Genomic DNA, 13,153 nt, shown 5'->3' on the forward strand with positions numbered 1-13,153 from the left:
GGTTAGGTGAGCAACAGAGTGTATGGTTCTTTACTATGCTTGACAAACATACACCATAAATCATGGAATGCAGTGAACTTGTCTGCTGTTCTTCTTTGTAATCTAGTATTTTGGTCATCAAATCTTAGATTATTGATAAAAAGGTCGAATCCGTTTTTCGTCATAACTCCTCAGTAAAACGGGGACCCTTATACCACAGATCACGAATCACTACAATTGACATGCCATTTTTTAGAACTCCACTCACAAAATGTATATTAAATAAGGCTTTTATTTCGTTTTGGTTGATATCTCCAATATACCATTGCAACGATGTGAATTTTGCCCTTAAATTAGCAATTTTTTGGTTTGTGTATGTAACTATTAGTGAAAGCTTGTTTTTAGTAAACAATAGTTCAAATAATTTCAGGAGAGACGTTTCGTCTGTTGTCTCGCCGAGTGCATCAGGTAATGTATCACTAAGTACTTTGCTGTCACGGTTTTTTATGGAAGGGGTGTGTGTTCCAACAATTTTCATTTCTGCCATATAAAATTTTTTCTGACTTGGCGATCACCTTCAGCTGATGAATCAACTTCAAATGGTGTTACATCGAATTCATAATTTTCCTTTTTGTCTGTGATATGACCGTCTTCAGGTTCACTCACATCTTCGTCTGAGTCACTATAATTTACTTTCAGTTTCTTGACACTCAAATTATCTTATCATTTCCTCTGGAGTTCTTAATATTTTCTCAGAAGACATTTTCTGTGTCTTCAAAAGAATGTACCACCTAATTTGTAAACAAAAAATTAAGATAAATAACAAGGCAGAGTGATTCTTTTCCCTGACGGATAAATTTCACAATTTACCTGATAAAGAATGATGGGAAATGGACTGGGGTAAGTTTTTACCGCACCTCGTTATTCTAGAGTTAAAACAGGAGTGGCAATTACCGAAATGGCAGCAGTGTGTCATCTTTCCACCCATATGTTATGCAGGAGGAGGAGAAGAAGAAAATCAATATTCTACACTTAATATACAAGTGGGATGCAGTTGTACTAAAAAAAAATATCTCTTCCACGGGAAATGTGGGCTACATGTTTACACATCAGGGTATTTTGATGAACTGCCAATAGAGGACCACATAGAAGAGAATAAATTTTAAGCCACTCCCTGGACCAGCATCTTATTTTCTTCCCCTTCTCTAAAGACAATACGAGAGTCAGTGTAGCCACTTCCACTAGTGTCAAAATGCAGCATCTGCTTGAAATTGAGGTTAAACCATGGAGGTAGAATAAGGGGAGATGGCGCTACAGACTTGCGCTGTACGTTGTTTTGAAGCCAGTGGGCGGGACCTGCCGCCATCTTGGATCCCCCAAAACATTAGCAGACGAGTGTTTACAATTGCTTCTTGTTCGTTATTTATGTCGTGTGCACGTGATATTTGTTTTATATAATAAATGTTACTCGGTTTTAGTGAACAACACAGCATAACGAACGCAACTTCAAACGTTTTTCTGGTCTTAAATGCGTATTCGATTCAGTAATACGTAAAAATATTACGCTTCTTGCCTCAGTACTGTAATTCCTTTCTGTTTATACACTTAGAATAACCGAGAAAAGACGTATGTGCTATGAAAAGCGTGCTTTTGTAATCCATTTCTGTTCACTTTCATTGTGTTTGTGTCGATAATTGATAAAGCCAGAACTCCAAAAACAATGATTGATAGTTTAGAGGCACCGATTTGTATTCGTTGCATTTTCAAGTCAAATGCAAATTTTAAATGTTCACGTTTGCAAGAAACTTACCTTATTTCCTTTGGTGTCCCATAGACGTATGCAGGGATGATATAAACAAGCCAGCTGTGATGTCAACAAAGTGAAAAATACGTTAAATTACGAAGGAACAGAACTGAATTTAAGATTGTCAGGCCCATTGCAATTTCCACATCTGCTTGCTTTTTAAATTGTACCTACCAAATGACATTCAGTGTGGCAAAGAACAGAAATTTACAGGGTAATACGACAACACAGTGATTAATGTAATGATCTAAGCCTGGACTTCGATAGGGAACTTTGCTTTAACAAATATGTAACCATTTAAGTACTTATAATTTAACCACTGTAACTGAAGATTTAATTAACTACATGTAGTTACATTAGTTTTATATTAAATTATTGCATTTTAAAACATTAGTCCCCATTTCCAGGATATTTCTTGCCAGGACTTTTCAGTTACTTCAGAATAACCACACAGTGAAAACCAAGTGTAATGCTCACTTCCAGACAGCTCTTCGCCTTGGATTGATAGGAAATCTAAAGTTAAATCACAGAAATAAAACCTTACTGTAAAACTTTACAGTGCATCAGAATTTCAAGTATATATAAGAAAATAGCGCTTAAATAAGTCCACTTACGAATGAAATGTGATTTGTTTAAACTTTAGACTACTATCAGAACGATTAGTACACCCGTGAGCGACGCAAGCCGGCATTTTTTATCAAAACACTTCACGACTACATGGAATCAAACCACCAGAAGCGAATGTTTTGGGGTAGCTAACATGGCGGACCTTTTCTTGGGTCGGCTTCAAGTTTGTGACGTCATGACAACTCCTCTTATTTTTGCCTCCATGGGTTAAACTGATAAACTTTGTTTTTATGCCTACATCCATATTTGACAAATCCGCAACTAGATAAGGGTTAATTTGACAAATAAGTTGCTTGTTTACATGGGCATTAACATAACACACAAGGAATCTCATCGTGGTCAGAATATAGGAATGTGATGCACTATTGGCTGTGAGAGAAAAACAGGCCTTATTTTTTCTCAGCAAACAATTAACATTGAGAGGTGGCCTATGTGGAATACATTCTGGGGTCCGTTTAGAATCAGTTAACTGAAAGTGCTTCCCTGACTTTTCAGCAGGGCTTTGTGACAGCACTCACAGCTGGCGTCTGATTATATGGTTCCATCAGTTCCCCCAGTTTAACCCCATCGATTTCTATCTCTGAGGAACATTAAAAGAGAACTTTACAAAGCAAATCCACACACTCCAGATGGAATTAAAATTAACATTAGTCAAGAAATTGCTGCAGTTTCTCAGAGGGAAGCGCGAAGTGCAATGAGGAATTTCCTAACCGGTTGTCAGAAATCCCTGAACTACGAAGGGCTGATGTATCCCTTTCTTAATATACGAGAGTAATTTACGTTTCTTATATTAAGCTGTTATGTTATGTAGGTTAGAGAAAAATTACGCGACAAACCGTAGGCCTACCATATTTACTGCAAGCACCTTGTCAGCACCCACACGGCGGACGTAGCCGCCAGCCTTGTTGGCCAGCAGCACTTCACGAAAGCGGCTGCGTTCTCCCCTTATACGAACAGATCACGTTCAAAATGTAACAGGCCGGTATTGGTGGCATTGGGGGAAGTAGCTATAAAAATCTCAAGATATTAGTAAACGATAGCAAGGCACAAATGACAACATTAGATCAGTGGAAGAACCTACGCCTTTTTTTCTGTTGAAATTTATTGGGTAGACAGAATTTTTACTACGTGATATTTGTTTGTGAACTAAGAATGCAAGACGAGAGGGAACAGAAGACGGAATGAGACACGACTAAATGCGTTTACGAGTCTAACTATGCATGATGAAATCGCCTACAATGTTCTTTACAAACATATCTACTACAACACGTACAAAATTGCGTATTGTTATTATTTCAAGTTCCTTAAATTATACTTATTATTTGTTTTGTCGTTATTTAAAGTCTTTATCCAGAAATTATTTGCTTCCTGTGCTTATTTGATTGTTCCCTACAAAAAAAAAATAAAAAAAAAATTAAAATAAAATAGTAGGCCGCTAAATACATATACACAGAGTCAATGACGTTGCGTTACATTAATTCGAAGTTGTGATCTGTATCTGAAGAATAACCTTTGATTTAAAACTGATAAGTCACTGTGTATTTTTCTTCTCGATGATTCTGAGACCTTTAGAATTTGACGATATACCTATGAACAAAGTGCGTCGTTCGCACTTCGCAGTCATTCCTGAGTTGTCAGTGGTCCTTGACAGAGCTAATCAGTTTTATGTTGTTGTTTTGTGCCGATAAAGTGTTGGCTATTACGGCGGAGCGCAGCCGTAGATAGCAGTGTCATTCATAATATTCCGGTTTGTTGTTGTATTGGAGACTCCAATTTCCATATTTTGTTGCGTAAAACTACGAATCCTAATAGTTTTGCGCGTTTTAAAATTTTGTCAAAATGACTTCGGTAATTACCATTCCCAGTAAATTACCGCTGCTTGTTACTAATGATGAAGTGCTGCTGCCGGGATCATCGAAAAAATTTACCATAACTGACCCGAGCAAGTAAGTGTGAATGGTCATTGAATTGTTAAATCAATCCCATCCAACGTGATAACATGAGATATTTGGTGGTTGTCTGTATCACAGAGATAATGAAATCAGTCTGAGATAATGTCACTGAATGTAAAATTTGTAACCCATTCTTTAGCCAAATTTCTGTATACAAAACGTCTATTTATTTATTTTGATCCATCTTTGAGCATTTCCATGGAATCGATGGCGTCATAGGGAATTTACATACATTGTACAAACACATTGTACTAGTAGTAATACAAGGCACATAAATTATACACTAGAGACAAATTTATTAACTTTACAGTAGGCCTACCTAGAAAATAATATACAGCAGTATCAAATAACCCATTGTCTTACTAATTTAAATACAAAATAGTTTATAGTTAATTATCTTTAGAATAACAAGATGATTCAAATCTGTTAGTTACCTTAACCTAGCTTTTGCAGGAAGATGCAGAGAATGCAGTCCTAGTTACATTATTTATGGTTTAAGCAGAGATGACACATTCATAAAGGCCTGTCAAAACTGCCGTGTTTTATCTGCTTCCTGTTCATTGCGTATAAGACCACAACAACAAGAAATCGGTTTCCAATATGTTCTTTTTAGTTGTGTTTAGAGGTGTCAGCTAAGTAGCAGAATTGATCATCAGCTGCCCTGTTATGAAAACTTAAACGTAAAAGTCCTCAATTCCATGCTAATATGTAAATGCCGTAATGTTCGTAATAAATCATAAAAGTGCGTTTGAAACAAAATGTGAGACACATACAACAAAACAAAGTATAAAAATAACTTACATATGAGGACAGAAATCTTCATCTTCATGTGTGATCTTTTACCACAGGCATAAAGGATACTGAGAGTTCCCAGAAATACAGTAGTAGTGTTCATTAGTTTCCTCCCCCCCCCGCCATTTCCCCCCAGATAACCATGCACATTAGTACACCGCTTTCGAGATTTGGGGAGGCTTGCTGGCCCCATATCGAATCTGCCGGGCAACAAGGGCTGGTGTGTTGGCCAGCCTGGTTGTAGTGTTTAGGTGGTTTCTCATATCAGACTGGGTGAATACAGAGCTGGTACCCACATTCCACCTCAGTTGCTAGCTTTGCAAACATTTTGAATACATGCTCATATTTTCACATGGATAACACTAGACACACAGATGAGGTACACCATTTCCATTTGGGGGTGGGGGCAAAAGGGGTGGCGACAGGAAATGTGCTGAAATGTGTTATTAATAACAATTGCAGTTGATTTTAGCAAGCTATAATGTTGGCCCATTCCTGTTGTTGATGGAGCTGGAATGACAGAAATAATGTATTGGTCTGGAATCGATCAAACATCCTGCTCTGTTGGCCAATAGAATGAATATGCAGGTCAACTGGGGTGCATGAAACTATGACATCATTTTCTTTGTCTGAAACTTCAGAGACATTACCAGTCCACCATTTTCCATTAGTAAATCCAAGCAATGTATTGGCCTGGTCATAAGGCTGCAATATTTCTGTGAGAAACTGTTGTTTGACTCAGCATTTGCCACAAAACAATTTGTGTCATTGGATACTGTTCTAATACAAACTTGCTTTTCATTTAACGGCACAAAGTGATGATTCTCTCTTGTTCCTGATACTGTGCAGTCATTTTTGAACCTTTCTGCCTGCTCAGTTTTTTATGCTTTAATTTCTTCTTTTGAAACAAAAATGAATTGGATTCCACTGATATTATACTTTTTGTACAGTATTTAACCAAATCAGTTTGTATCAAAATCTGGTCTTCAGTTGGTCTTTGAAGGCTTGTTCTTTCTGCAAGGCACTTTACAGTTCTTCCAACTCCCATCACATGGTGGTTTTCCATGGCTTAAAAAAAAAAAGTTCCATTCAGTTGAGATTCCAGAGTCGTTTTGATGGTGGCAAAGAGTCAGAAAATATTTTAGTTCTGCTGACCCATCACTGAAGTAGTAAATATGTATGATTTTTCCAAGGTGACACTTTGGATCTCTTATTAATTTCACTATAAAAGCATGTACTGTGATTGCCTTATGCTTCGGGCTGTCACTTATTACACAGTAGCTGATGCTGTTTGTGTCCAAGTTATTTCTGAAGTACACAACAAATGGGTGTAAAGTTGCTTGGGTGTTATTGTGGTGAAAACTTTGAGCTGCATCAAAAACCATTAATATGATGAATTTTTGGCTTGAGGTTTTCTTTTATGCTCTTTAGGGCTTGCTTAGCTGCTTCACAATATAATGAAGAGTGGAAAGCTTGTAAATTTTTGAAATCAGATCTTCAATAAAATCCTCAGTGGTTATCTGCTTTGCTTGTAATGTATCTCTTTCAGCATGCACCCACTGTTTGCACTTATCGATATCATCTGGCCCACTGTCTTCAAAAGTGCTTTCAAAAAACTGTTACAGAAGTTCTTTTCCTGGACAGATTTCACACCGATGAAGCATGTTGTCTTTGGATTCCAAATCACACATTGTTTTAGCAATCACTTTTTTCTAATCTTGTTTAATTGGACAGTTTGCAAGCATGAATTTTACATATTGGTGTAAAGTGCAAAAACAGACTGAGTGGGTTGCTGCAGCTCCTACATTTTGGCCTCAATTCACAAAATTTGGAAAATCCAATTTCAGGCACATGCTGATGTCGATATACTGCAGACATTTATTTCAAAGTCTTCAAAAGAAGGTATTTTGCATCAAAACTTCCTTTCCATCTATTCTAAATGGTACACAGTCCTTTTTACCTGGGCAAATTTGGCTAAATTTTTCATTTTGGAAAAATGTTACCACTTTTTCATTTACAGCATCTGGAATCCTTGCTACACTTGTTCTTAGGCAGAGCTAATGCACAGTTTTCTGCCTTTAACTTCCCTCTGCTTTGTCCATCCTTTCTGAAAAGCCAAGTCCTTGCATTGTCTCTTTTGTAGTCCAGCTTTGTGCTACTAATGTCAAAATCTGCCGTTTTTCAGGCTGCCTTGACAATTACAACTTTTCTTTCAATTCTTTATTCAGGTGCTTTTAATCTTCACAATCAGGACATGCCTTACTTGTACTAGATGTTCGAAAATCTGTGGGGTCGAAGCTCTCAGCAGCAGCAGCAGCAGTGTTATTCACAATTGCCTCTTGAGTTATGCTTATTTTTTTATTTTGAATAACCTTTGGTATACCGTGTTGATACTCTCTGAAATTTTGGAGGGGAGACCCCATAAGCAATTATACTTGTATCGAGTAATTCTGCTGGATGTAACTCTGCTTCATCCTCTGATTGGGATGAAGAATGACAGAGATCTTTGTGCTTTTCTTGCTGAAATTCTTTTTCTACAATTAGACAGATATTCTGACCAGATTTCCCATTGCTTTGTCACGTCTTTCAATTGCTTTGCTGTTTCTATGTTAACAATCTGCAAAACCCATTTTTGGAGTTGAAATTGTATGCATGGACTCCACAGCATATGACAATATATAACAAATTAATGTGGAAACACATATGTAATATGAAACCAGAAATTTTAAAAATGTGGGTACAGCAGATTCTGTGGGAGAAATTCTACTATTCAACAGAAGAATTCATAGAGGATGAAATGATAATTTGAGCAAAGAGTAATTAAGTGTTAGATTTTATTGTAAGTGTGTATAACAAAATTGGGAATAACAGAAGCGTCAGATTCCACCCCTCTGCTTTGACCAATGACGTCACCAATATGGTGGAAACCACCATTCACAACAACTCTCATACCGCTCCTATGACATCATCACATAAACATGACAACAAACACGATAATAGATCGAAAAACCACCAAACAGATCCTCCAAAAATGTAACGAAACTAATGGGACAAATGGGGCAAATTGGGAGTTTTTGGGTGGGGACAAACTAAATATAAACACACACCACTACACCAAACGACAAAAAACATTAAAATAACAAGACCCCACAACCTTCCCAAATTCCACTACACACAAAATCCACTGGAATCGATCACTTCCATTGACCTTTATAGGTCAACAGAAACAACCGATACCACACTATAAATCTCAAAACTTTCACCACCACCCCACTTAATCCTACCCCCCCCCCCCACCCCCCAAAGAAAAAAGCCTAGAAAATCAAAATTGGAATCGAACACTTCCCTTGACATGTCAACAGCAATTAAGCCTCATTTCTTCACGACACACCGAACACTTCACGACTTCAGTCAACAGGCCAAATAGCTTTAGAAATTTTGTTAGACACAACACACTGTCCCCCATTATCGCCGACAACTGAAAACTGTTGACCTTGTCAGTCATATCCATACCTACCAAAGACATAAACAAAGCAATTTACCAAGATTCACATACGACGAACAGAAAAAAAGATTACAATAACCTTGACATAACAAAACCAAAATCAGTTAACTCACTGAAAAATATTCCGCTGAAAGCGCAGTCACTACCGATACCACACATGTGCAATGCTACCACGCAAATGAACCCCATACACCACATGACACACTACCCATAAACACACCACCAGAGAAACCACCAACCACAACAATGCGCCACTCAAACTAAACCAAAAACATCACCTAACACACAACACATAAACACACAACCAGAAAGCACCACTGATCACATCAAACTGACACCTACAAACATTCCACTCTCACAAACTAAACTCCATGCTGTCGTCATGTCACACACCACAACAGCCTTACGTTGCGGGTCAAAGCCAATGGGTGGAATCGGATGCTTCCGTTTACCCCAAAATTGTATTATTATGTTGATGATGATGATTTATTTATTTATTTATTTATTTTTTAAACATCAGTTGTTCTTTCTTTATGGTGCAATTGTGCTGCAGATTTGACGTGTCTCCGGTACCTGAATCAAATGATGTAGATTTTGTATGTTATGAGGTAAACACAGCACAATTCACAGAATAGTTCTGTACATGATAAAGTTTTACAATAGGATCTCTATAGTGAAGAAATTCATACATATTTGTGCATTTTCAGTAAGACTTATTTCACTTCTTCGGTTAAGTAATTCTTGTTCTACTGAAAATTCTTTGATATGTTTGAAGCCTTGTTGGTGTGTGTATATGTTTTCAGGTGACACACAGAATTATCTGCAAGGCCAGTGCTACATGCCATTGAAACATCTTTGATATCCCTTAAACTACAATTCAGTTTTTACTTCCAATTGTCATTGCTTTCAGTATTTGATAATGTCAAAGTTCTGTGTATTTACAACTGGGAAAAATTAAACAGTCAAAGATTACAAAAACTTTCATAGGGAATTGAACAGAAAAAGACTTTAAATGATCAGATAAACATTTCTAAAACTTCAGACACCTTCAAATAATTTGTACTTCAGTAAAAACATGTTTATGTAGTAATGAGAACAGACTTTACATCGTATAAAAAAGCACACATTAAATCTGAACATTCTTCACTACACAAAACTGTGCTTCAGAACCATTGTTGAAGCTTGTTTTTACACTCCATTGTTGCCACTAAACCTGTCTGTCCCAAAAACAAATTCTTCTGATCAAACAAAGTGAGTGCTTTTCAATGGTGGCAATGAAAATCCGATTTGAGTGATCCCTTGTGAGATATGACCTCTTGAAAATGAGCCAAAATTGAGTAATTAAATTTTTAGTAGACTTTGAACTTAGATAACTCAGTTATTATTTGTGCACTCTAAGTGCCACTTACAGAGCTTTGTGAAACACTGACAGGCTGCAGATGAGTATAGAATCAGCTTCAGAAAGGTATCCTTTCAGTAGATACAAGCTGATAAAGTATGATTAGAATTTGTTACAAGAAGAATTACGAGCCACTTTGATGGCACATTATCATGAATTTACCATAATTTGACCTTTAGTTCTGCAACTAAGCTATAGTACCCCAAAAGTTGAACAGGATCACGAAGTTTCAGCATGATGGACTTTCAGATCCTGAGGAATGATAAAACGAAGGTGATGATTTTTAAATTGTGATGGGAAAAAAAAGGCTTTACAAAAAGGTGGTTAGTAGCCCAACCATACTACTTATGGAGCTGTAATTTGGCAGGGCTTCATATAAGTTCTGTATGTACATCTTGTAAAAATGTCATCAATATTGGAGAGGGTCAAGTGGGGGCTCTTAGGCCACTTAACATGGAATGACCTTAATTTAGGAACAGGAGCTGAAGAGAACCATTGAAAGAAAAAGAGCTTGTTTCTTTTTAATGTGGCTTCTCTACTGGTTACTTAAACTTTTAATTTGCACCTTTTTAAAGTTTAAGGAGAGTATGCCAAATGACCTTAGTAAGTAATGCAGCGATGCTGTCATTGATGATAGGTGTTTTGAAGTGATTGATTATAACTATCTCTGTGAAATAGTAGGGCTTGTTACTGGAAGTTATAAAATGTGAAATATGATTTCCTTATCAGGGTAAAAAAACAAAAACAAAAAAGACCTTGTACAAACTGACTACTGTGACAGTAATAGTAGATGCATATTGAAATGAAATGGGAGGTTAATGCTTGCTGCATCTGTGGTGTTTCATAAGCTGATCACAATAGGAGATTCATGTGAGTTGTTTGTCACCCATGCCAAAATGCTGTGATTGGCTTACTTTGATGAGTTTTACAATGTGCACCACCAGTCTGATTTCAAAGTAATCATCTCTCAGAGACATGGCTCAAGCCAAACATCTCCTCTGACTCCATCTACATGCTTCTAAGTGTTCATTGTATAACTATGATGCCCTACAAAAGTGCTGTTTAGGTACTTCATTGCAGGATATAAACAGTGAGCTGACACTGGACAATAAAGTCTGCAAATTAAGTCACAGAGGTATTGCTTTGTATGACAAATGTGTCCCTAAACATTCTGTCAGAGTGAAGAGAGCTCCTACTCCATGGCTGGCTATAGAGCTGCACCAGATAATGAATAAATGTGATTCTGCATGTAGAAGATTGAGGTGAAATCCAACTCCAAAACTATATGAATTATACAGAAAACTGTGAAACAAACTGAAGAAAAATGTGCATAGTGCCAAAATCATGCATGCCTGCTATGTTGTAGGCAGATTGTTGAGTTCTGCAACACTATGGAAAAGACTGTAGAACTTCTGCATAGGAAAGGCAAAATCTGATAGTTTTATAGCCACTGCAGATGATTTAAATGATTTTTTTCCTGAACAGCAGTCGGTTTCCGAGCTGTGAAATGAATTGTTTATTATTTGGTGATTGTTTCCAGTATGAATTCTGGAAACAGTTCCAGGCTGTGGCTAAGCTATGTTTTGGCAATATTCTTTCTTCCAGGAGTGGTGCCCAGCATGGTTTGTAGGAGAACTTTGTGAAGTTGGGAAGGTAGGAGATGAGGAACTGACAGAAGTGAAGCTGTGGGGGTGGATCATGAGTTGTGCTTGGACAGCTTAGTGGGTAGAGTACTGACTTGTGGAAGGCTAACGTCCCAGTTTTTGAGTCCTGGACCAGCATACAGTTTTCATGTACGAGGAAGTTTCAGATCAGCACACACACTGCTGCAGATTGAAAATGTATGCTGGAGATAACATTCAAATAATATCTGTGCAGTATAACTAGGCACTTTCCTGGACATGGAAAAATTGTTGGAAGTTGGGTGACTTTTCGCAATTACTGGTTGACTACTGTATGGTTATGCTTCCAGCACTCTGTGAAAAGTGCTAAGTTATATTGTCCGTATAGTCCATGCAAAACTTCCTGCATTCACATTTTTAGTAGTTTTTGGGATTGTCTAGTAACATGAGAAACAAACATTGTGAACTGAAGGTATAGCATAATTGGAAGCTGTTGGTATAAATCAGACCCATCTGCCATTTTAAGTAGCAGTTTTGCATTTTAGGTAGGAAGGATAATAGCAGGGAATGGTAAAATAGTTTTGAGGTTTCATGACAAATGACTCTGGGCATACTTGCTACTATGCAATATCCATTATGCTTTTTGTGTTTCTTTAAACTTATACATCTGCCTGTGTGTTGGGGCTGGATGCAAATTTGGTTTGGGAAGATTCCACCCAAACTCCACCAGATTCAACTGCCTTCACATGCCCCTCTCAGGGTATGCCTTCACTGTTGCCAAAGATTTTGATTAAACTTGTCAAACAGAATAGCATCTAAAGGAAGCTGCGGAGATGAATACTCTGCAAAATTAACTGTGGACTTGGAACAATTAATTGGCTGTGTCACAACAATGAAACCGCTTCCAGAATATGTGGTTCGCATTACAAGCACCATCTGTCCTATTGTAGATTCATCCAGCCTACACTCTTCAGAACTACATAGGAGACAGCCAATTTTTGAATTGAATAAGCAGCCCTGCTCTGCAGACAGTAGCCATTGTACAGCCTTGCAGAGTACCATGTAGTGAAACAGTCAGGCTCATGTGTAGACATGTTGGTAAAAACTCCCATCCTTTTGGATAAGGAGGGGAAAATGCAGCATTTCTATTATGCTCAAGAAATTTGAAGCCAAATTTATATATTAAATTTTAGCAAACAACCCTTAATTAGTTGATTGTCTCCACTGCTGTTTCGGGGATCCTTGCACATTGTTGTAGACTATATACCATATACGACAAGACAAACTGATGATAAAATCGGGCTGCCAATGAGGAAAAAATCACACATAGGTACAAATAAATGTATTTTATTTTTGTTTCCTAATGTAAAACAAACTTCTTTTCAGAACGTGAACTGAACAAGATTGTTGAATGTTGTCACATTGCCATTATTTATAGAGATAAAAAAATGCTATCAGCTATAGTGAAGTAGA

At 37.3% G+C, this 13,153-nt stretch overlaps 1 protein-coding gene across 1 annotated transcript in view; it reads left to right on the top strand.

The window, feature by feature from the left end:
• The first annotated feature begins 3,942 nt into the window (after positions 1–3,942).
• LOC124802974 (lon protease homolog 2, peroxisomal-like) overlaps positions 3,943–13,153 on the top strand; it is a 102,047-nt gene continuing 92,836 nt past the window's right edge. Inside the window, exon 1 of the mRNA XM_047264071.1 lies at positions 3,943–4,356. Coding sequence (XP_047120027.1) covers positions 4,250–4,356 — 107 coding nt within the window. The 5' untranslated portion in view covers positions 3,943–4,249. The remainder of the gene's footprint in view (positions 4,357–13,153) is intronic.

The sequence above is a fragment of the Schistocerca piceifrons genome, chromosome 6, assembly GCF_021461385.2.
Source record: "Schistocerca piceifrons isolate TAMUIC-IGC-003096 chromosome 6, iqSchPice1.1, whole genome shotgun sequence".
NCBI classification, from domain to species: Eukaryota; Metazoa; Arthropoda; class Insecta; order Orthoptera; family Acrididae; genus Schistocerca; species Schistocerca piceifrons.